Source organism: Stigmatopora argus, chromosome 4, assembly GCF_051989625.1.
Source record: "Stigmatopora argus isolate UIUO_Sarg chromosome 4, RoL_Sarg_1.0, whole genome shotgun sequence".
NCBI classification, from domain to species: domain Eukaryota; kingdom Metazoa; phylum Chordata; class Actinopteri; order Syngnathiformes; family Syngnathidae; genus Stigmatopora; species Stigmatopora argus.
In genome coordinates, this window is record NC_135390.1 from 20,691,069 (window position 1) to 20,716,574 (window position 25,506).

General features: G+C 39.7%; 1 protein-coding gene across 1 annotated transcript; it reads left to right on the forward strand.

Annotated features, from left to right (window-relative positions):
* Window positions 1-71: 71 nt before the first annotated feature.
* On the forward strand, window positions 72-22,635 carry LOC144073541 (valine--tRNA ligase-like). Its single transcript, XM_077599474.1, has 29 exons — window positions 72-213; window positions 1,954-2,312; window positions 2,378-2,521; window positions 3,907-4,120; window positions 5,528-5,643; window positions 5,709-5,784; window positions 7,205-7,305; window positions 7,456-7,583; window positions 9,080-9,244; window positions 9,321-9,402; window positions 10,829-10,948; window positions 11,020-11,128; window positions 12,365-12,544; window positions 13,603-13,727; window positions 13,822-13,925; window positions 15,318-15,476; window positions 15,591-15,681; window positions 15,747-15,852; window positions 16,248-16,318; window positions 17,606-17,731; window positions 17,837-17,941; window positions 18,780-18,927; window positions 19,575-19,702; window positions 19,781-19,936; window positions 20,009-20,221; window positions 20,292-20,403; window positions 22,004-22,179; window positions 22,246-22,395; window positions 22,501-22,635. Exons 2-29 carry the CDS (start codon window positions 1,956-1,958, stop codon window positions 22,567-22,569), a joined length of 3,831 nt encoding a protein of 1,276 aa, XP_077455600.1. The 5' UTR covers window positions 72-213; window positions 1,954-1,955; the 3' UTR covers window positions 22,570-22,635.
* The last annotated feature ends 2,871 nt before the right edge of the window (window positions 22,636-25,506 follow it).

The following is a 25,506-nucleotide window of genomic DNA, read 5'->3' on the forward strand; positions in this document are numbered from 1 at the left end:
TTTTAATCAACGATTATTGTGACAATAACAAAGCGCTTTTAATGGAGGCCAATACATTTTTTTGAAGACTTCCGCTCTTTGCCGGAAGTGGCGTATCAAACCCGGAACTGTTGCCTCATTGCGTCAGAATTTCAGATTGCTAGTGTGGCGTGGGTGCCTTAATGCGGTGAACAGCTTTTTGACCGGCTGTCGTCTTTCATAGTTTCTTTACAGGTAAATCCAACACACACACGCAAACTAAGCATGCAAACATCTTTAACCAACATCTTTGCAAATAAATCGCAAATATTGACTTTGACTAACATAGCATTAACTTTAATCAGTTTTTGACAGCTGGCCGGAGGGTAAACTCTAAAAAACACATTTTACACACACGTAACGCGATATTTGTCTTTATTACTCAATAAACAGAATATCCCAACACATGGAAGCACTTGTGTGCCCCGTGGATTGTTTTGATCGTGTTGAAGTTGTAATTTTACAATGAATAACTCAATTTTGTGACCCTCGCGACCACTGTATTGTGATGTTAAGGGATTTTATTAGTCTGAAATGTTTAATCAACAACGCTAAAAACGGCTGTGTACTTTGTTTTAACTTAGGTGAAATGGATTGGATTGTGTATGAACATAATGTTCCTTATTTTTTTTTCAAAATCGATCAAAGGCCATCAAATTGAATGGTGAGACTTTGTAATATCGGAAAATATTGTATTGTTGTCCAATGATATGGATATCTTATCGTCATGAAATTGGTGATTTATTCTCCTGACTTCAAAGGACGAGTCTTCCAAGTGACATATAGATTTCAAACCGCTCATTTACATCCCAAATATGATTAAAATAATACAGTGGTACCTCGACCTACGATCAGCTCTACCTACGACAAGCTCGAGGTACGATGAAAATTTCGATCGAATAATTCGCCCTAGATATGATCAAAATTTCGAGATGCGACCAAGCCAGGTGGCCATGGCATGAGAGGCTGTTTAGCATTGTAGCGCATTGTCTTTTTTGCCGCATCTCTTTCGTGTATAACAGATATCTACGAGCACTCAACGATTTATTCAGACGGGTTTCCGCTACAGATGGACCAGAAAACGCACAACGCGCATGCACGGGCAAAAAGAGGGCTTTCTGGGTAATGAAGTATACTCGTGCACACAACACCGATATCCAATGGCACCCTTTCTCAGAATAAAACTTCATTACCCACAATCAATACGTGGTTAGGCTGAGCTGTTGCATTTTTTTCCTTCCTTAGCCTGTTAGCGCCCCTGCGATCGCTCATTCAAGACTACTTCTCGTTGGCAAGTGGTCGTGCGTTATCCTATTGTGAGGACATTTGTGTGCATCATTTTCGGAATATTTTGAAGGGAAAACAACAGCAAACAGCCCATCGATAGCGAACGTGAGGGTGGAGGCGGGGCAAAAAGCTAACCCGCCCAGAACGAAGGTAAAAAAAAAAAATAAAACAAAATTAGAATTCAGTAAACGTATGTTTGAGTGTGTCTGTATATATTAATCCAAGTTAATTTAAATTTGTTTGTTCGTTTACGAGTGCGTTGTTGCCGTAGATAAAGTCCCCTCAAACATGCGTCTAATTTTACTTCTATTAAACCCATTTATTACTATTAAACCACTAGTTATGTGTTACTTTGTTAATAGATGGCGAATTAGAAGAAATTAAAAAAAATCAAATCCAATATCCTGTTTTGGGTGTTTTTTCAGAGGGTTGGAATGAATTAATTTGTTTTTAATTCATTTCAATGGGAAACGTCCGCTCGAGTTACGAAAAGCTCGACATACGATCTCAGTCGCGGAACAGATTTAGATCGTATGTCGAGGTACCACTGTACATGCAATTAATTGCAATAAAAGTCCAATTATTTGAACTTTTTGGACGCTCTCGTATCATTGTCATCATGACCGTGTAACATTCCACGTATTTCAGGGATGGCCACTCTTTACGTGTCCCCCCATTCCGATGACTTCCGGAGCCTCCTGGCGCTCCTTGCTGCCGAGTCGCCGCCGTCCTCGTCCTCTAAAGTCAAGACCGTCACCCATGCTCCCCCCGCCGCTCTCTGTGCCCGCTCGACACCAATTTTGGTGCTGGCAGCCGGAGACGGCGCCACCGTGTTGAGCGGTGCCAATGCCGTGGCCTGGTACCTGGCCTCGCTGGGGAAAAGAGCTGGCGCGGATGTCAAACAGCAAAGCGAGGTGCGGCAGTGGCTCAGCTTCGCCGACAACGAGCTCATCCCGTCATCTTGCGCTGTCGTCTTCCCCCTCATGGGTGCCACGTTGGATAAGAAGGTAGAAAATTGAGTGGAATCATTGTTAAGGCCATGCTTTTTTGACACGTCTTGTTTTTGCGTCAGCTCCAGCAGACTTCCCGCGCTGAGCTGTTGCGCATTCTTAAGGTTCTGGATATGATGCTCGAGCCAAAAACATACCTGGTGGGGGAGAGCATCACCCTTGCTGACATGGCGGTGGTCTCAGCTCTTCTTCTACCCTTCAAATATGTGCGTAATTTCAGCTCTTTTACTTGTGTCCTTATTTTTCTGCCTAAGAATAAATTTGATACCAAGACCGCCCTGAGATAGGAATTCACCAATATCAAAACAAGACTTTTTAGGAGTCAAGAACGAATTCGATGAGACATGGACCATAAAGATACATTGTAAAAATACAAAAGAGGCCTGGGCAATGCATGAATTAATGAAAATTAACCACACACATACAGTGGTACCTTGAGATACGAGCTTAATTCGTTCCGGGACTGAGCTCGTATGTCGATATTCTCGTAATCCGAACGAACGTTTCCCATTGAAATGAACTAAAAACAAATTAAGTTGTTCCAACCCTCTGAAAAAACACCCAAAACAGGAGATTGGATTGGAAAAAATATTTTATTTCTTCTAATTCGGCATCTATTAACAAAGTAACACATAGCTAGTGGTTTAATAGTAATAAAATGTGTTTAATAGAACTAAAATTAGATGGATTTCGCGGAGGGTAGAGAGAGGAATGTTGAGGGGGGCGGGGTTTCGAGCGGGGGAGACTTTTTGCACAGGTGAATCGTAATATAACATAAACACATTGAAATGAACTTGGATTACGATGCAGACACATTAAAAAAAAGTTTAATCTAACCTTACACTAAACTTAATTCTAATTTTGTTTTACATTTTTATACCTTTTGTTCTCCCCGCCGGGTTGGCTGTTTGCCCCGCCTCCACCTTGACTTTACTATGGATGGGCTGTTTGCTTTTGTATTCCCTTCAAAATATTCCGAAAATGATGCACACAGATGTCCTAACAATAGGATAACTAACGCACAACCACTTGCCAACTAGAAGTAGTCTTGAATTAGCGATCGCTCTGGCAACGGGAGCAAACAGGCTAAGGGGGGGAAAAAAAAAAAGTCTCGCAGAGACATTACAAAAAGGTAGTTGCGACCAGAGATATTACACGAGGAGTTGCGGGGGCGAACCAGCGCCCCTGATGTTCTTATGAGCAGCCAACGAGAAGTAATATATACTCCTCGTATTAGCGATCGCTCCGGCATTCGTGCCAAGTGACAGAAAAAAAACACTGAAAAATATGCAACGCTCCGCCCAGTGCTCGTAGATATCTGTTATACACGAAAGAGATGCAGCAAAAAAGACAGTGCGCTACAATGATAAACAGCCTCTCATGTCTTGGTCACCTGGATTTCTCGGAGATAATTATTTGCTCGAAATTTTACTCGTATCTCGAAATGTATGTCGGGGTGCTCATATGTCGAGGTACCACTGTATTCAAGTATTTAACTGCGATAGTAGCACCAATTTTTTGTATTTAGTTATTTTTAAACAAGTGGTTTCAAAATTAAGACCCTCAAAATATTCATGTTCATCTTCCACAGGCTTTGGAGCCCAATGATAGGAAGGTGTTGACCAATGTTACCAGATGGTTTACCACTTGCATCAACCAACCCCACTTCGTCAAGGTGCTGGGCAAAATCACACTGTGTGAGAAGATGACACTGGTGAAGACAAATACAGAGGCCACAATGATACAGAGTACACCTGCCCCTACTACTGATAGTACCGGCAACACGACAGCACTCACCCCTGATGGTCAGTTAAGAATGTAAACTAGCGGTACACACAAGTCACAGTTTGGTATGTACTTTTGTGCGGGGGGTCACTTTTTGGTACAAAAGGAAAAACAAAAATACATTTTTTTTTAGTGGCAATACAGTGGTACCTCGAGATGCGAGCTTAATTCGTTCTGGGACTGAGCTCGGATGTCGATATTCTCCTAACTCGAACGAACGTTTCCCATTGAAATGAACTAAAAACAAATTAATTGTTTCCAACCCTCTGAAAAAACACCAAAAACAGGATATTGGATTGGAAAAAATGTTTTATTTCTTCTCATTCGCCATCTATTAACAAAGTAACACATAACTAGTGTTAATATTACTAAGATGTGTTTAATAGTACTAAAATTATACAGATTTCGAAGGGGGGAAAGAGAGAAGGGCGGAGGGGGGGGGGGCACTTTTTGCACGGCAACATGCTCGTAACATAACATAAACAAATTTAGATGAACTTGGATTACGATGCAGACACACTCAAAAATAAGTTGAATCGAACCTTACAATAAACTTATTTCTAATTTCGTATTTAAGTTTGATACCGGCCGGGTTGGCTGTATTTGCCCAGCCTCCACCCTGATTTTCACTATCGATGGGCTGTTTGCTGTTGTACGTATTCCCTTCAAAATATTCCGAAAATGAGGCACACGAATGTCCTCGCAATAGGATAACGCACGACCACTTGCCAACAAGAAGTAGTCTTGAATTAGCGATTGCTCCGCCAACGGGAGCTAACAGGCTAAGGGGAAAAAAAACACTGAAAAAATGCAACGCTCCGCCCAATGCTCGCTGAGACATTACAAAGAGGGAGTTGCAACCAGAGACATTACACGAGGGAGTTGCGAGCCAGTGCCCCTGATGTTCTTGTGAGCGGCCAACGAGAAGTGATATATACTGCTCGTAGCGATCGCTCCGCCATTCGCGCTGAGTGACGGAAAAAATGCTCGTAGATATCTGTTATACACGAAAGAGATGCGGCAAAAAAGACAATGCGCTAAAATCATAAACAGCCTCTCATGTCTTGGCCACCTGGCTTTCTTGTATCTCGAAATTTGTCTCGTATCTAGAGATAATTATTTGCTCGAAATTTTACTCGTATCTCGAAATGCTCGTATGTCAAGGTACCACTGTATTTGAAAATGACCATGTTTTGGCGGCATATTTTACTCAGCACAATTCTATTTGAACTGTTATTATTACAGCGTCAATGAAGATTATTTTAGAGCACTTAAGAGATGCCGTGTGATTGAACATCGTGTAATTAAAGGACTCGGAAGGTCAAAAGCAGCAAAGTTTTTTTTTGTCCGTGAACAGTTACACCCTTAGTATTACGATGGTTTTTGTTGTTGTTTTAGGACAAATAGCCACGTCTGGACTCTTTCAGGGCCGCCAAAGACAGAAGCCCAGTTGAAGAAAGAGGCAAAGAAGAGGGAGAAGCTTGAGAAGTTCCAGCAGAAGAAGGAAATGGAGGCAAAAAAGAAGACACAGCCAGCCACTGAGGTACATTTTTCACAGTTCACCTTTTTATTTTTGAGTTATGTTCAATTTTGTCTTTCCTTTGTTAGAAAAAAGCCAAACCTGAGAAGAAGGAGTTGGGAGTCATTTCCTACGACATTACTACTCCCCCTGGGGAGAAAAAAGGTGATTTTTAAATATATATACCACTTTTTTCGGACTATAAGTCGCACCTTAGTTTTAGTCGCTTCAACCAAATAATGCACGATGGAGAGGAAAAATGTCTATAAGTCACACTTTTTGGAGGGCATTTTTTTTATTTTCTTAGAAACTAAGAACATGCATGTTAATGTAAAAAAAGGTGAAATGGAGAAAACGGGCTAAATAGGAATTTAACATTGTTTTTTCCAGAAAATTATAACCTAAAAAATAAAAACATAAGAGGCTGTTGTGGTTAGATAGAAAAAAATACACATAGGTCGCATTTGAGCAGTGGTGGACCGTCGGGGCCTGTAAGGCCTTCTTTGCTGGCCTAGAAAAATATCTGAATCACAGACTGATGTTAATTATATTTTGTCCATGAATACTTTTTAATATTTCCAAATTGTCAGCTTCCTTTCATTGCTTTTCCCCTGGTTGCGCTGCTTCCAGATGTGTTTTCATATTGAAGCATTTAACCAATCACATTTCAGCCATTGTTTGTTGCCAGGGTCAGAAATCTGCCTCAAGGCCTTCACAATCAGTTCTGCAGGCTCTGCTGCATAAAACAAGTGTTGCTTTAACCAATCAGAATTCGATTTGCCGACACCAAGGCCTTCTCGCAGGCGTAGGGATACGTAATTGCCTTCTCACAGGCGTAGGTAGGGATACGTCATTGCTTTCACCAACTATGATTGGCTAGTGATAGAGTGGACTAGCCAGAGCTACCAAACTGTGTTGATTTAATAGCGGTTTTGTCAACCAACAATGGCTGAAGGAGGAGAAGAAATGGATTTGTTTGCAGATTTACTGTCAGTCATTTTCAAGACAGACTTTTCAAGAAAGAAAGGTCGGACAACTCCAAAGCAAGCAAGCCTGTCACAACCGGGAAGAAACATTTTCAGCACTAAATCGAATAAAACCGTATGCCAGAAATACGACAGGATAGGCTCGACTTTCAGCATTAGCTTCGATGGCGATAGAAAAGGAGGAAAGAAAGGAGGATGGATATTGTGTACAATTAAAAATGATTTTTGGTGAGTAAAATATAGCTATGTTCCTAAATAATATTTCAATTGTATGAGGTTATTATTGATGCTTTTTTATGTGTCGCCGCTGCAGCTGCAGTAGAGGTTTTATAGCCATAAAATTGTTTTGGATTGATTCAGACAGCTGAAGGCGTCGGTAGGAAATTCACGGACCGCCGCTGCATTTGAGTATTCGTCGCAGGCCCAGCCAAACTATAAAAAATGGTGACTTATAGTCTGGAAAATCCGGGGATTATTTTTATTTATTTGAGCTCACAGTAGTTTACCCCGCCAGTGTAGCCGATTTAACGTGACAAAAACAAATGGCATCATTTGCCTCAAGTGATATCATATTTGAAGATATTTATCTGTCCTCTCAGATGTCGTCAGTCCACTCCCTGACTCGTACAGCCCTCAGTATGTGGAAGCTGCCTGGTACCCCTGGTGGGAGAAGCAGGGATTTTTCAAGCCCGAATATGGGGTAAGGACTTTGTGGGTTGTTTTTGTCGCACCTTGATGAACCCTTGGCGTTTGTCTTTACGAATAGATGCCTCTTTTGCTGCCATTCTGTCAAATCAATTTGGAGGAACTGTTCCCTTTACTGACGATCACATATTCATGTTTTCAACAGAGGCCAAGCATTAGCCATCCAAACCCCAAAGGTGTCTTCATGATGTGCATCCCACCACCCAATGTGACCGGATCCCTCCACTTGGGTCACGCCCTCACCAACGCCATCCAGGATTCCCTGACCAGATGGTAACAATGGTTTTATCACCACTCATACGGTCGAAATACCGTATTTTCACAGCTATAAGGCGCACCACATTATAAGGCGCACCCTCAATGAATGACACATTTTATTTTTTTCCATATATGAGGTGCACCGCATTGTAAGGCGCACTGCTCCGCATTACACTGGTCTACCGCACCACATTATACGGGACTATAGTAGAGGCTGGGGTTACATTACGCATCCACTAGATCAGGGGTGTCAGACTCGGGTTGGTTTGCGGGCCACATTAACGTCAACTTGATTTCATGCGGGCCGGACCATTTTAGATATAATATTTAGATTTCTTTTATAAATTGATTAAAATAACTGGATTAAAAGCCCAGAATATTCAGTTTTTTATACATCTAAAACAATGTTTATTTTAGCTTTTTTAAAATATATTTTTAGATTTTTCTAAAAATATTTTTGAACTAAAAACACAGAAAAAATAGTTTAAAATTATTATTTTAAAAGGGGGTAAATCAGGAAATTTAATATACATCTATACTCTTCATTTTAATTTAATCCTAAAACAGACAGTCGGCACTCATGATTTACTTTCCCGGGCCACACAAAATGATGCGGCGGGCCAGATTTGGCCCCCGGGCCGCCACTTTGACACATGCTAAAGGGAATGTCAACAAAACAGTCAGATAGGTTAGCCAAACTTTATTAATAGATTACAAATCAGCTTTCTGACAACTCCATTCACTCCCAACATGAATAAACAACAGTTTTTTAAAAATTTCTCCGAGGTTAAAGTATTAGTATTTTCGTGACACAGCAATAGCATAATAACTCATGTTGAACAGGTTGGCGAATGCGGCATCCAACACACACGTCTCCGTCTCACCAAAGTCGTCATTAATCGAGTCCGTAATTTCTGGCTTCCTGAAATCTTGGACCACAGTTGAGACTTCCAAGGCGAATGACAACGAACATAGAATTAATGTGCTAGATCGAGCTCAACCGAAATGAAACACCGTTTTACATATCTCAGCAGTCACTGCGCACCGGAAATAGAGTTGGGGGCTGCTTGCTGTAGTTGTGAGAGCTGTTGCGGCTCAATATTGATCCATATATAATATATTTATATCTATAGTTCGCAGTCTAGCTCTGAATGCTCTGTTGACGCCAATCTAGCGGCTGGAGTTCTTGTCAATCTACCCGGAATGACGGCGAGCACCAATACTGGGTGTATTGACAAAAGAACTACATATCCCAGCATGAACCGCACACTGGGGAAAATGAAGTTGCAGGCTACTTACCGCACTTGCGAGACCTGTAGAGGATGGTGTACCCTATCAACTGATTTATTTTATTTTGTGATAACAATTTTAATATTGGTCCATATATAAGGCGCACTGGATTATAAGGCGCGCTGTCTCTTTTGGCGAAAATGTAAGACTTTTAAGTGTACCTTATAGTCGTGAAAATACGGTACTTGAATACTACGGACCTGCTTCCGGTCTTCCTCCAGGCACCGAATGCGCGGCGAGACCGCCCTGTGGAACCCGGGCTGCGACCACGCCGGCATCGCCACCCAGGTGGTGGTGGAGAAGAAACTGATGAGGGACAAGGGCTTAAGCCGCCACGACCTGGGAAGGGAGAAGTTCATCGAGGAAGTGTGGAAGTGGAAAAACGAGTGAGTAGACACAGAGTGGATGGGATGTTTTTTCTCGAAGAAACTTTGGTCCTTAGTTTTTAACGTGCCTCCACAGAAAGGGAGACCGCATCTACCACCAGCTGAAGAAGCTGGGCTCTTCTCTGGACTGGGACCGAGCTTGCTTCACGATGGACCCCGTGAGTGTCGCTAAACTGCAAATGCTTGCAAAACCATCTCTAGAATTATCCACTATCAAATTATTTAGTGACAATTTTGCTCGTCGATTCATTGTTTAGACTTTGTTGACATAAACATGATCCAAATCTTTTTTGGAGGTTCTTCAAGTCCCATTATTGGTAGACTATTGTCAGAATTTTCAAAATTCAACAGTCCAGACTCGCACAGATCCATAATTATTGAAATTAAGCACTAGAGAAGCACCAAAATAGCCAAATTCAAAGCATTGCCATATTTCTGACCTTTGACCGCTTATTCTTGTCATATACATCCGAGATTGAAAATTGGAGTTAAATACGCGAATCCATTATGAAGTTATTGCGAAATTCCTTTTCGGACCTCTGACCTTTGACCTCATGACCCTCAAATTTACTCCATTCTTCCATTTGACGTTATGAAAAATACCCTGCAAATTTGGTAATTATCACTTTCTCCATTCTTGCCTTGTCTTGAACTGAACACATAACCTCTGCCAATTGCAAAAATTGTTGCCCATCTCTAAAACGCAGTGGCGGTCCGTGAATTTCCTAGCGACGCCTTCAGCTCTAGGAATCAATCCACTCCTCAAAAACTATTTTATGTCCATAAAACCTCTACTGCAGCTACAGCTGCAACACATAAAAAATCATCAATAACAACCTCATACAACTGAAATATTATTTAGGAATATAGCCATATTTTACTCACCAAAAATCCTTTTTACCTGTACACAATATCCATCCTCCTTTCCTCCTTTTCTATCGCCATCGAAGCTAAGACTAATGTTTTTATTCGATTTAGTGCTGAAAATGTTCCTTCCCGGTTGTGACAGGCTTGCTTGCTTTGGAGTTGTCCGACCTTTCTTAACGATGTCCAGCTTTTTTTTCTTGAAAACTCTGTCTTAAAAATGGCTTTAAATCAACACAATATATTTGCTTGTGCAGCTTGCTCCAGATACAGTTTGGTAGCTCTGGCTAGTCCACTCTGTCACTAGCCAATCATAGTTGGTGAAAGCGATGACGTATCCCTATGCCTGCGAGAAGGCCTTGGTGTCACCAAATCCAATTCTGATTGGTTAAAGCAAGAGTTTTATCGTTGCTTGTTTAATGCAGCAGAGCCTGCAGAACTGATTGTGAAGGCCTTGAGGCAGATTTCTGACCCTGGCAACAAATAATGGCTGAAATGTGATTGGTTAAATGCTTCAATATGAAAACACACATCTTGAAGCAGTGCAACCAGGGGGAAAAGCAATGAAAGGAAGCTAACAGACCATTTGGAATTATTCAATAAGTATTGATGGACAAAATATAATATATGATTCAGATATTTCTTAGGCCAGCAGAGAAGGCCTTGAAGGCCCTGACGGTACACCACTGCTAAAACATCCCCCCCCTTTTTTTTACCCAGAAACTTTCCTACGCAGTGCAGGAAGCTTTTATCCGCATGCACGATGAGGGGGTGATCTACAGGAGCAAAAGGCTGGTCAACTGGTCCTGCTCGCTCAACTCCGCCATCTCTGACATTGAGGCAAGTCAGAAAAGAATGCTGGGAAACGAGATGGCTTTCCGAGTTCACGGGGGTACTTGCTTTCTTTTAAGGTGGACAAGAAGGAGCTGACGGGCAGAACGCTGCTGCCTGTGCCGGGCTACAAAGACAAAGTGGAATTTGGAGTCTTGGTGTCCTTTGCCTATAAAGTGGACGGCTCAGGTACTCCAAATTCCCTCAATGATGAAAATCTGTCAGCAGGGAGCGGTAGAGGTCAGGATTTTCACCTGCTGGAAATATCTCTAGTTTTAAAGCACTTTTGCAATTGTAAAAAAACACAGCACTATTTGTTGTTATTGTATTATACTGTTTAAAAAAATACTTTTGCAATGGTAACTTCATATGATATTTTTGACCTGAACAGAATTAAGCACCTCCACTCGGCAGGATTTATGCTTCTGAAAAATGTCATTTTACTCATAATATATGAAGGTTCTATTTTCTTCTTTTGCATCATTTTGGGATGTTCACATCTAAGTACAAAGACTCCCCTAGTTACGAACATTCGAGTTATGAACAACGGTACATACGAACATGTCTGCAAATTGCGTTTATGTCGAAAAATGTTCGTAAGTTGGATTTTGTATTGCGCGCCTTTTTCCGAGTAGTGCTTCTTTCCGCCGCTAATACCGACGCCTGGCGCTGTGAGGGCTCAGCTCACCCAGCATCTACCTTCTTCTGCCCAGTTCGTTGCAGTGCGGAAGTGCGTGAACGTATCTCCGGTGCGCAAAGAACCTTTTTCATTTTTATCATGAAATATCTCGTGCATCCATTATTCAATATGGTTGGTGAAAAGCGAAAGGCTTCTATTGAGGGAGATGCAAGGAAGAGGCAAGCCATTTCATTTGAAATGAGTGGCAATAATAACGAAGCTTGATGCGCGTGAGAAAGTGGGGAGCGTTGCACGGGAATACAACTTGAATCGTTCGACCGTCAGTACCATTTATAAACATAAAGATCGAGCAGCAGGACGCAAATATTGAAAGTTGCACAAAGTTTGCAAATCAATTGAATGATGCCATACAGTGCTACCGCATCATTTATGATGAAAAAAAAAAAAGAAAACTGTGCAATCGTCGTTGGATCGCTCCTTTCGGCCAGTTTCTAATACATAAATCTCTCTCTCTACAGTACTGTACATATTCTCTCCATTTTATTAAATGTTTTTTTCAGTACAAACCAATGCGTGTTACTGATACAAGCCTTAAACATACAAATGCACTTATATAAACCTTCAATATACTTATATAGCCCTTAAACATAAATTATAATACAAAATATAGGACTGAGCAACTTACGAACAAATTCAACTTATGAACAATCGCTCGGAACCTAACTCGTTCGTAAGTAGGGGAGCGTCTGAATAGCAATATTAATATTCTGAGAAATCTTTTCCAGATGAGGAGGTGATTGTGGCGACCACCCGTATCGAGACGATGCTGGGCGACACGGCTGTGGCGGTGCACCCGGACGACTCCCGGTACCAACACCTGAAGGGCAAGATGGTGTCGCATCCCTTTTGCGACCGCAAGATGCCTGTCGTTTTTGACGACTTTGTGGATATGAGCTTTGGAACAGGTAAGAGCCAACTTCCTAGCCACGTATTAAAATACAGTCGTACCTTGAGATACGAGCTTAATTCGTTCCGGGACTGAGCTCGTATGTCGATATTCTCGTAACTCGAACGAACGTTTCCCATTGAAATGAACAAAAAACAAATTCATTTGTTCCAACCCTCTGAAAAAACAGCAAAAACAGGATATTGGATTGGAAAAAAAGTTTATTTCTTCTAATTCACCATTTATTAACAAAGTAACACATAACTAGTGGTTATAACTAGTAGAGGAGGACTTTGCATGTTTATACATAATGAATGGTGTTGTGACAGTAGGATCATTGACACTCACTGTTCCCCGGATTTAGAGCTATTGGCAATACGGTGTAGGCCCTATTATTTACCGAGAGAGCTAACGGTCGTTATAGTAACGGCGATCTATATAACTCCGAATGCGAACGTTAACACGGCACTTAACCTCCTGCTAACGGCTGTAAACAAACAACAGCTTGACCACCCAGATGGAGTCTTTATTGTCGCTGGTGACGTCCGATTATTATTAATATTACTAAAATTAGCCAGGTTGGCTCTGTTTGCCCCGTCTCCAACCTGACTTTTAGTATCAATGGGCTGTTTGCTGTTGTATTCCCTTCAAAATATTCCGAAAATGATGCACACAAATGTCCTCACAATAGGATAACGCACGACCACTTGCCAACGAGAAGTAGTCTTGAATTAGCAATCGCTCTGCCAACGGGAGCTAACAGGCTAAGGGGGGAGGAAAAAAAACACTGAAAAAAAATGCAACGCTCCGCCCAGTGCCCGTAGATATCTATTATACACGAAAGAGATGCGGCAAAAAAAGACAGTGCGCTACAATGATAAACAGGTCTTGGCCACCTGGCTTTTTCGTATCTTGAAATTTGTCTCGTATCTAGAGATAATTATTTGCTCGAAATTTTACTCCTATCTCGAAATGCTCGTATGTGGAGGTACCACTGTAGCTTTAATCCGTTCGATATGGGAGGATTTTTCTCCATTGAGTGGCAGCCAATGAGCTAAGGTGCCATTTTCTTGACAGGCGCCGTAAAAATCACGCCAGCTCACGATCACAACGACTACGACGTGGGTGTGCGCCACGGCCTGCCCTTCATCAACATCCTGGATGAGAACGGGCTGCTCATTAACGTGCCCTCACCCTTCTTGGTACGGCCTCATTACGATGGCAGTCGTGCTTACCAAGGCATTTTTCCTAGCTAACTTTTTCTTGTTTTTTGTCTTTTTTTTTAACACATTTTAGGGCATGAAACGTTTCGAGGCCAGGAAAGCGGTCTTGGAGGCACTCAAGGACAGGGGGCATTTTAAAGAGATCAAGGACAACCCTATGGTGGTGCCCGTCTGCAGGTTTGCTGTCGTTCCATTCATGAAATAACCCCCTAAAAATTAATTTTTGTGGGTTCACTCTGTTTCTTTTTTTCGGATGGGGGTGGATTGTTGAGCATATTTTTTGTTTTGAACGTGCTTGTTTTTTTTAGTTTTTTTTTTTGTTATGCCTGTTTGTGTGTTTTTGTGGTGTATCATTTTTTTGTATTTGTTTAGGGCAAGTGTGTCAAAGTCGGGTTGGTTCCGCTTTAACGTCAACTTGATTTCACGTGGGCCAGACCCTTTTAGATATAATATATTTTTTTATTTATAAATAGATTAAAAGAACTGGATTAAAAGCCCTGAATATTCAGGTTTTTTGTTAAACAATGTTTATTTTAGCTTTTTTAAAATATATTTTTAGATTTTACAAAATGATTTTTGAACTAAAAACACAGACAAATGGATTAAAAAATTACAATTATTGATTTGAAAGGGGGAAAATCAGGAAATTTAATATACATCTATACTCTTCATTTTTATTTGATCCTAAAACAGAAAGTCGGCACTCATGATTTATTTTCCCGGTCCACACAAAATGAAGCGGCGGGCCAAATTTGGCCCCTGGGCCGCCACTTTGACATATGTGGTTTAGGGTGTTGAGCATATTTTTTTGTTGTGCTTATTTTTTTAGGTTCTTTTTTGTTATGCGTGTTTGTGTGTTTTTGTGGTGTATGTTTTTTTTGGTATTTGTTTAGGGTGTGGTCTGCCTTTTGTCCTTGGTTAGCTGGGATAGGCTCCAGCACCCCCGATGAGGTTAAGCGATGATGAATAGGGATTGATGGATTTATTTATTTTTGGGTGTTTTTTTATTTTGTTTGTGCTTTTCGTGTGTCTTAGGGTAATTTGTTGTTTTCTGTGTTTATATATATATGTGTGTATGTGTGTGTGTGTGGATGTGTGTGGATGTGTGTGTATATATATACATACATGCATACATGCATACATGCATACATGCATACATGCATACATGCATACATGCATACATGCATACATGCATACATGCATACATACATACATACATACATACATACATACATACATACATACATACATACATACATACATAATTACATACATACATACATACATACATACATACATACATACATACATACATACATAATTACATACATACATACATATACATATACGTGTGTGTGTGTGTGTGTTTTAGGGGGATTGTTTTGTCTTATTTGAGGTTTAGTTTTGTATATTTGGAGTTTTTTTTTGTCTTTCTCTGGGTCGCATTTTTGTTTTTGGGAGTTTTATGTAGCCTAAGTGTATTTTTTTCATGATTTTATTTGATTTGCTCTTGCTTTTGAATTATTTTTGAATTTGCTATTATTTGTGTGTTTTTACGTTTCTGCGTAGTCGTTCCAAGGACATCGTGGAACCTTTTCTGAAGCCCCAGTGGTACGTCAACTGCACAGACATGGGCAAACAGGCTGCAGATTCTGTCCGAGATGGGCGCCTCAAAATTATCCCCGACCACCACCTCAAAACTTGGTTCAACTGGATGGACAACATAAGGTGCTCATAATCAATGATCGCTGTCAGCCCTCCCGTTTGAAAAGAAACGAGACGTCTATCGCTGTCATCTAATCACTTTCTCAATGATTGGAACCCCCCCCACCCTCCTCTCAGGGATTGGTGCATATCCCGGCAGCTGTGGTGGGGTCACCGCATCCCTGCTTACTTCATCACTGTCAACGATCCCTCCGTCAAGCCAGGAGAAGTAAGACAAACTTTCCAGGCGTTTACCTTGAAACTTTTTGAGGATCAATCATTCTGTCCTTCCAGGATGTGGACGGTCATTACTGGGTGAGCGGGAGAACCGTCGAGGAGGCCCGAGAAAAAGCGGCCAAGCGCTTCAATGTGACTCCTGATAAACTTACACTAAGACAAGGTCACTTTTCCCCCCCAGGCGGGATTTCAGATATACAGTGTACCTCGAGATATGAGCTTAATTCGTTCCGTGACTGAGCTCGTATGTCGATATTCTCGTAACTCGAACGAACGTTTTCCATTGAAATGAACTAAAAACAAATTCATTCGTTCCAAACCTCTGAAAAAACACAAAAAAACGGATATTGGATTGGAAAAAAATGTTTATTTCTTCTAATCGCCATCTATTAACAAAGTAACACATAACTAGTGGTTTAATAGTAATAAAATGTGTTTAATACAACTAAAATTAGACGGATTTTGCGGAGGGGAGAGAGAGAGGGACAGTTTTACTCGTATCTCGAAATGCTTGTATGTTGAGGTACCACTGTATAATGGTACCGTTTGTTGTTTCAGATGAAGACGTTCTGGACACTTGGTTCTCATCCGGCATTTTCCCCTTCTCCATCTTCGGCTGGCCTAATGAGGTACAAAAAAACAAACGGCACTGCAGGGAGGGAACAACCCAAAATTGTCATTCGGGCTGCAAAACAAAGTGGCATTGTCAGCTTAATTATCTATTTGAAATGCCTCTTCTCTCGACACCCCTACAACACATAGCGTAATAGAGTTTGGTGTGAAAGTTTTGAACTCGATCCATTCTTCGACCTGTGATATTCATTCCTTGACATCCTGCTTATCCTCACAAGGGTTGTGTGAGACCTTGGATAATGGAGAAATTCAGGTTTTAGCAAATTGACAAAAGCAATTAGTACAGCCACTTTAGGACCTTTGTTGTCAAATATCTATTTATTTATTTTATTTAAAAAAGTATTTTGAATAGATTGTTTATGGAAGAAGGGTATAACTGATCATTTTTCCCCCACAAAATAAAAAGGCACACATTTTTTTTCTTCTAAAATTCCATTTACATTTTTATTCTTTTGAAAATCAAGTGGGATTTCTCAGATTTATTTTATTGAGGATTACATGCATTTTTATATTTAAATAAAAATGAACTGAAAATTCGAGTTGAATACGTACGATGACGTACATTTTGATATTTAAATAAGAATATATGTAATCCTCAATAAAATAAATCAGAGAAATCCCACTTAATTTAAAAAAAAAAAAAAATATTCGTCCCCCAAAAATTAAAATAGAATTAAAAGAAATCAATACATTTTGTTAAAATGATTCATTTAAGAATAATTTTTGTAAATAAAAATGAACTGAAAATTCGAGTTGAATACGTACGATGACATACATTTTGATATTTAAATAAGAATATATGTAATCCTCAATAAAATAAATCCGAGAAATCCCACTTAATTTTCAAAAAATAAAAATATTCGTCCCCCCAAAAAATTAAAATGGAATTTAAAAAAACACATTTTATTAAAATGATTCACTTAAGAATAATTTTACTAAATAAAAATGAACTGAAAATTCGAGTTCAATATGAACAATGACATACATTTTTATATTTAAATAAGAAAGTATGTAATCTTCAATAAAATAAATCAGAGAAATCCCACTTAATTTTCAAAAGAATAAAAATATTCGTCCCCCCAAAAATTAAAATGGAATTAAAAAAATAAATAAAAATAAAAATTATTAAAATGATTCATTTAAGAATAATTTTAGTGAGAAAAAAAAAGACAAAACAAATTTCATACACGACTTGATTTCACAGTGCACATGAAATAACATCCCATTGAATTATATGTCCACATTTAAAAATGGAAGTAACGTTGAATAACATTCAACCTTAGACGGAGGACCTGAACGTGTTCTACCCTGGCACCTTGCTGGAAACGGGTCACGACATCCTCTTCTTCTGGGTTGCACGTATGGTGATGATGGGCCTCAAACTGACCGGCAAGCTGCCCTTCAAAGAGGTGAGCTCTCGCCACGCCGTGGTGGGGGGGGGTCGCTCGTCCAGGGCGATTCTCGTTGGCGTAATACGGACAACATAACGAGGAGTCCCGTGTCATTGCTCCAAGGTTTATCTGCACGCCGTGGTGAGGGACGCCCACGGGAGGAAGATGAGCAAATCCCTGGGCAACGTCATCGACCCGCTTGATGTCATTACCGGAATCTCCCTGGAGGTGAAGCGGAATTGCTACTTAATGCTAGCCACACACACACACACACACACACTTATGCTATTTTTTTGTACCTCACATTACTCCCTGAAGGTGTGTCTTCTCTTGTAAGCTTTATTAACCCTAGAATGGTAACCCTCTATTTCAGGGGTTACTCTTTCACGCTTCTGAAATAGGGGGTTACCATGGTTACCGGGGAAAGAAAATGGGTCCTAAGCAAGACGGTGCAATGAAGGGTACCCATTTGTTTCCCCCGGTAACCATGGTAACCCTCTATTTCAGAAGTGTGAAAGGTAACCTAACCCCTGAAATAGAGGGTTACCATTCTAGGGTTAAGCATGCCAAAAAGCATGTCACAACATGTCAAAGTGGCGGCCCGGGGGCCAAATCTGGCCCGCTGCATCATTTTGTGTGGCCCGGGAAAGTCAATCATGAGTGCCAACTTTCTTTATTAAAATGAAGAGTATAGATGTATATTAAATTTCCAGATTTTGCCCCTTTTTAATCAATAATTGTATTTTTTAAATCAAATTTTCTGTGTTTTTAGTTCAAAAATCATTTTGTAAAATCTAAAAATATATTTAAAAAAAAAGCTAAAATAAACATTGTTTTAGATCTATAAAAAATGAATTTCCTGATTTTTTTCCCCCTTTTAAATCAATAATTGTCATTTTTTAATCCATTTTTATTGTTTTTAGTTCAAGAATCATTTTGTAAAATCTAAAAATATTTATAAAATAAAGCTAAAATAAACATTGTTTTAGATCTATAAAAAACGGAATATTCAGGGCTTTTAATCCAGTTCTTTTAATCCTTTTATTTAACCCCTTCCTTGTTCCAGGGTCTGCACGCACAGCTCACCTACAGCAATTTGGATCCGGTGGAGGTGGAGCGAGCCAAGCAGGGCCAGAAGTCCGACTACCCCAACGGCATTCCCGAGTGCGGGACGGACGCCCTGCGATTTGCTCTCTGCGCGTACACCAGTCAAGGTGAAGGCAACACTCCCACATATCAAGCATAGCATATGAAGTGTTCAACCAGAAAGGTCACAAAAACACCATTTAGGAAAAAAAATGGAGACAAAGCAGGAAGGTCAACTACATTTTGCTTGACGGTTCACTAGAGGTCCAATCCATTTGGACTGGGCCGAGGCCAATTCACAAATAATAATAATAATAATAATCGGACATAGGCTTTGTCATCATCATTGACTCGACAAAAGCCTAATTGTCATCATACCCAGAAACGGCATATGACGAAATTGGTAGTGCTTCTCCATAAGGTGGGTTTTCCCGGCATAAGACCTAAATAAGTGATAATTTCGGACTCGTAATTTGGCATTCTGCCGTGATGGATACATCACATCAATAAAAGTCCGGGAAATTTGGAGCTTTTCTTTGGCCTAATAATTAATAGGGCATTAAATATGACTAAATAGTAATTCACAGTTTGTATTTAGGGAATTTGAGCAACGATTTAAATGGTAATTATCAATAACCTTCCGGGCGACCAAACGGCTGAGTGCGTTTTTGACGGCTTTATTGGTTCTAAGATCAATTTGATGATGGATGAGTTGCTCCTTGGAGTGAATTCCTACCGTTTTCCACGTCACCGAAACGTGATCTTCCGCCGCCAGGCAGGGACATCAACCTGGACGTCAACCGCATTCTGGGCTACCGTCACTTCTGCAACAAGCTGTGGAACGCCGTCAAGTTTTCCATCAAGACACTGGGAGACGCCTTCGTGCCCTCCCAGACCGCCCAGGTCATAAAACAAAACAAAACCGTGTGTTAATGTGTTTATCTGTCTATAAAAATGTTATTTTTTGTCTCCAAATCGCAGCTGCGAGGCGACGAGGGTGTCACCGACCGCTGGATTTTATCCCGCCTCAGCGCCGCGGTCTCGTTGTGCGACCACGGCTTCAAGGCGTACGACTTCCCCGCCATCACCACCGCCATTTATAACTTCTGGCTCTACGAACTCTGTGACGTCTACCTGGTACCGAATCTGCCGCCCTTTGATTGGCTTCCGCGGAGACGCCGACACGCGACTCGTCGTTTTTCCCCGTAGGAAAGCGCCAAACCGGTTTTCAGCGCGCCCGTCGACGAGGAACGAGCCGAAGCGTGCAGGCAAACCTTGTACACGTGCCTGGACGTCGGCCTGCGGCTGCTGGCGCCCGTCATGCCATTCGTCACCGAGGAGCTCTACCAGAGGTTGCCGCGGCGTCGGGCGCGGCTGGACGCGCCGTCCGTCTGCGTCACGTCGTACCCGGACGCCCGAGAGGTCGGCGAGACGCGTTGGCGGTGGATGGCGGAGGGAGTCGTGAGTTGAAATTGAACATTTTTGTCGGCAGTTCTGCTGGAATAGCCACGAGGTAGACGGCGACATGGACTTTGTCATGAACGTGGTGAAGACCATCCGCTCGCTCAGAGCTGACTACAACCTCACCAAAACCAGAGCTGACTGTAAGTGACGCCGTGTGTGGTCGATTGGTCGCCGGTCTTTTGGTCGCCCGGAAGGTAAGTGATAATTGCCATTTAAATTGTTGCTCAAATTCCCTAAATACAAACTTTCGAATGACTATTTAGTCATACTTAATGCTCTATTAATTATTAGGCTAAAGAAAAGCTCCAAATTTGCCGGACTTTAATTGTTTTTTGTTGGAGATCTTGTTAAGACCCTGACTGACGTCGCTTCTTAAAGGGACAACGCATGTACATACAAACTCTTCTACACTCACATGTCGGCTCAGTGAAACTGCTCATGGCCATTGTTGGCTTGTATTGATGCATAGACCGTGTTGTTTTACCTTGTTTTGTCGCCGGTCTTTTGGTCGCCCGTTGTTTGGGTCCGGGCGACCAAAAGACCGGCGACCAAAAGACCGGCGACAAAACAAGGTAAAACAACACGGTCTACGCATCAATAAAAGCCAACAAAGGCCATGAGCAGTTTCACTGAGGCGACGTGTCAGTGTTGTTGAGAGTTTGTATGTACATGCGTTGTCCCTTTAAGAAGCGACGTCAGTCAGGGTCAAGAACAAGTTCTCCAACAAAAAACAATAAAAGTCTGGGAAATTTTGAGCTTTTCTTTAGCCTAATAATGACTAGGGCATTAAGTATGACTAAATAGTCATTCGCAGTTTGTATTTAGGGAATTTGAGCAATAATTTTAAATGGTAATTATCAATAACCAAAAGACCGGCGACCAATCGACCGTGTACCAAGTGACGCATGAGATTCAATGTTGATGTTTAAACTCCAGGCCGGATTTAGAGCGCCACGTCATTTCATTTGTTCCACGGACGCTAATGTTTCTTCACTATCATCCCTCATCCGCTTTTCTACCTGGACTATTCTGAATTTCTGATACGAGCTTAATGCATTCAAGGACTGAGCTCGTATATCGATATTCTCGTAAGTCAAACGCACGTTTCCCATTGAAATGAACTAAAAACAAATTAATTTGTTCCAACCCTCTGAAAAAACACCCAAAACAGGATATTGGATTGGAAAAAATGTTTTATTTATTTGAATTCGCCATCTATTAACAAAGTAACACAAAACTAGTGGTTAAATATTAATAAAGTGTTTAATAGGACTAAAATTATATGGATTTCGAAGGGGGGAAAGAGAGTGGACAGAGAGGGGGCGGGGGAGACTTTTTGCACCGGTGAATCCTAATATAACATAAACACATTTAAATGAACTTGGATTACGATGCAGACACACTCAAAAATTAGTTTAATCCTTACACTAAACTTAATTCTAATTACTAGCGATCGCTACGCCATTCGCGCTGAGTGACGGAAAAAAACACTGAAAAAAATGCAACGCTCTGCCCAGTCCTCGTAGATATCTGTTATACACGAAAGAGATGCGGCAAAAAAGACGCTACAATGATAAACAGCCTCTCATGTCTTGGCCACCTGGCTTTCCTTATTTTGAAATTTTTCTCGTATCTAGAGCTAATTATTTGCTCGAAATTTTACTCGTATCTTGAAATGCTCGTATGTCAGGGTGCTCGTATGTCGAGGTACCATTGTAATTGTATTTTTCTATCTTCAAGGTTACCTTCAGTGCGCCGACTCGGCCACCGCGTCGCTAGTGGAGACGTGGGGCGTTCAAATCCAGACGCTGTCATACTGCCAGGCGGTGGTGCAGCTGGGCGCCGAACAGCCGGCGCCGTCGGGCTGCGCCGTGGCCATCGCGTCGGACCGCTGCACCGTCAACCTTATGATCAAGGTGACCCACGCACGCGCCCCGCCACGGGCCAATTTGAGACCCCAGTGACGTTTTGGTGTGCCTCAGGGTCTGATCGACGTGGACAAAGAGTTGGCCAAGCTGTGTGCCAAGGAAGGCGATCTGGACAAGGTGATGGACAAATTGCGGGGAAAAATGGCCAAGAACGACTACAAGGAAAAGGTGCCGCTCAAAGTGCAGCAGCAGGACGCCGAAAAGGTGACGAGAGAACAACAAGCTGTCTGTTGCCATGAAACTTTTCTTCTTTCCCAAGTTCTAGCTGCTAACAAGCTTTTTTTTTGTTGTTGTTGTTTTTTGTTTCAGTTACGACAGAGTCAGACAGAGCTGGAGAAAGTCAAAGAAGCCATGAACAACTTTAGCAAGATGTTATAACGCACTTGAAGTGTTTTTAATTTGGGGCTCCATGTCAAATCTTTGGATAAAATCATGTGGATGAGAGAGTGACTTTTTTTTCCTCCTCATGATCAACCAGTTTTGGAACTAGGCTTATTTTAGGGGGTCTTCAGCCCCCTAACATCCTTAAATAACCCAATATTTGTTAAAAATGACAGTCGTTTTTTTAAAGAAAAAAGCTTTACTATACTAAGTATAGTAAAGCTCCCTAAAAAACGACATAAGAAAGAAGCCTTACTATATTATGTCGTTTTTTAAGAAAAAAAGCCTTACTATACTATGTCGCTTATAGTAATGCTTTCTTTCTTAAAAAACGACATAGTATAGTAAGGCTTTCTTTCTTAAAAAACGACATAGTATAGTAAGGCTTATTTCTTTAAAAAACAACATAGTATAGTAAGGCTTTTTTCTTTAAAAAACGACATAGTATAGTAAGGCTTTTCTTTAAAAAACGACATAGTATACTAAGGCTTTTTTCTTTAAAAAACGACATAGTATAGTAAGGCTTTTTTCTTTAAAAAACGACAGTATACTAAGGCTTTTTTCTTTAAAAAAGACATAGTTTTCCCTTTTTTAATAAAAAGCCTTACTATACTATGTCGTTTTTTAAAGAAAAAAGCCTTACTATACTATGTCGTTTTTTAAAGAAAAAAGTCTTACTATACTATGTCGTTTTTTAAAGAAAAAAGCCTTACTATACTATGTCGTTTTTTAAGAAAAGCCTTACTATACATGGTCGTTTTTTAAGAAAAAAAAGCCTTACTATACATGGTCGTTTTTAATAGAAAAAAGCCTTACTATACATGGTCATTTTTTAAAGAAAAAAGCCTTACTATACTATGTCGTTTTTTAAAGAAAAAAGCCTTACTATACTATGTCGTTTTTTAAAGAAAAAAGCCTTACTATACTATGTCGTTTTTTAAAGAAAAAAGCCTTACTATACTATGTCGTTTTTTAAGAAAAAGAGCCTTACTATAAATGGTCGTTTTTTAAGAAAAAAAAGCTTACTATACATGGTCGTTTTTAATAGAAAAAAGCCTTACTATACATGGTCGTTTTTTAAAGAAAAAAGCCTTACTATACTATGTCGTTTTTTAAAGAAAAAAGCCTTACTATACTATGTCGTTTTTTAAAGAAAAAAACCTTACTATACTATGTCGTTTTTTAAAGAAAAAAACCTTACTATACTATGTCGTTTTTTAAAGAAAAAAGCCTTACTATACTATGTCGTTTTTTAAAGAAAAACGCCTTACTATACTATGTCGTTTTTTAAGAAAAAAAGCCTTACTATACATGGTCGTTTTTAATAGAAAAAAGCCTTACTATACATGGTCGTTTTTTAAAGAAAAAAGCCTTACTATACTATGTCGTTTTTTTAAAAAAAAGCCTTACTATACTATGTCGTTTTTTAAAGAAAAAAGCCTTACTATACTATGTCGTTTTTTAAAGAAAAACGCCTTACTATACTATGTCGTTTTTTAAAGAAAAACGCCTTACTATACTATGTCGTTTTTTAAGAAAAAAAGCCTTACTATACATGGTCGTTTTTTAAGAAAAAAAAGCCTTACTATACATGGTCGTTTTTAATAGAAAAAAGCCTTACTATACATGGTCGTTTTTTAAAGAAAAAAGCCTTACTATACTATGTCGTTTTTTAAAGAAAAAAGCCTTAGTATACTATGTCGTTTTTTAAAGAAAAAAGCCTTACTATACTATGTCGTTTTTTAAGAAAAAAAACCTTACTATACATGGTCGTTTTTAATAGAAAAAAGCCTTACTATATTATGTCGTTTTTTAAAGAAAAAAGCCTTACTATACTATGTCGCTTATAGTAAGGCTTTTTTCTTAAACAAACGACATAGTATAGTAAGGCTTTTTTCTTTTAAAAAAAGACATAGTATAGTAAGGCTTTTTTCCCTTTTTTAATAAAAAGCCTTACTATACTATGTCTTTTTTAAAGAAAAATGCCTTACTATACTATGTTGTTTTTTAAAGAAAAAAGCCTTACTATGCTATGTCGTTTTTTAAAGAAAATAGCCTTACTATACTATGTCGTTTTTTAAAGAAAAAAGCCTTACTATACTATGTCGTTTTTTAAAGAAAAAAGCCTTACTATACTATGTCGTTTTTTAAAGAAAAAAGCCTTACTATACTATGCTGTTTTTTAAGAAAAAGCCTTACTATACATGGTCGTTTTTTAAAGAAAAAAGCCTTAGTATACTATGTCGTTTTTTAAAGAAAAAAGCCTTAGTATACTATGTCGTTTTTTAAAGAAAAAAGCCTTACTATACTGTCGTTTTTTAAAGAAAAAAGCCTTACTATACTATGTCGTTTTTTTAAAGAAAAAAGCCTTACTATACTATGTCGCTTATAGTAAGGCTTTTTTCTTAAACAAACGACATAGTATAGTAAGGCTTTTTTCTTTAAAAAAGACATAGTATAGTAAGGCTTTTTTCCCTTTTTTAATAAAAAGCCTTACTATACTATGTCATTTTTTTAAGAAACAAGCCTTACTATACCATGTCGTTTTTTAAGAAAAAAGCCTTACTATACTATGTCGTTTTCTAAGAAAGAAAGCCTTACTATACATGGTCGTTTTTTAAGAAAAAAAAGCCTTACTATACATGGTCGTTTTTAATAGAAAAAAGCCTTACTATACATGGTCGTTTTTTAAAGAAAAAAGCCTTACTATACTATGTCGTTTTTTAAAGAAAAAAGCCTTACTATACTATGTCGTTTTTTAAAGAAAAAAGCCTTACTATACTGTGTCGTTTTTTAAAGAAAAAAGCCTTACTATACTATGTCGTTTTTTAAAGAAAAAAGCCTTACTATACTATGTCGTTTTTTAAGAAAAAAAGCCTTACTATACATGGTCGTTTAAGAAAAAAAAGCCTTACTATACATGGTCGTTTTTAA

Coding starts and splice junctions, on each gene's coding strand:
- LOC144073541 (XM_077599474.1), top strand. CDS start 1,956: ATGGCCACTCTTTACGTGTCCCCCCATTCCGATGACTTCCGGAGCCTC. Junction 5,785..7,204: donor TCCCCCTGGGGAGAAAAAAG/GTGATTTTTAAA, acceptor CTGTCCTCTCAG/ATGTCGTCAGTCCACTCCCT. Junction 13,926..15,317: donor ATGGTGGTGCCCGTCTGCAG/GTTTGCTGTCGT, acceptor GTTTCTGCGTAG/TCGTTCCAAGGACATCGTGG.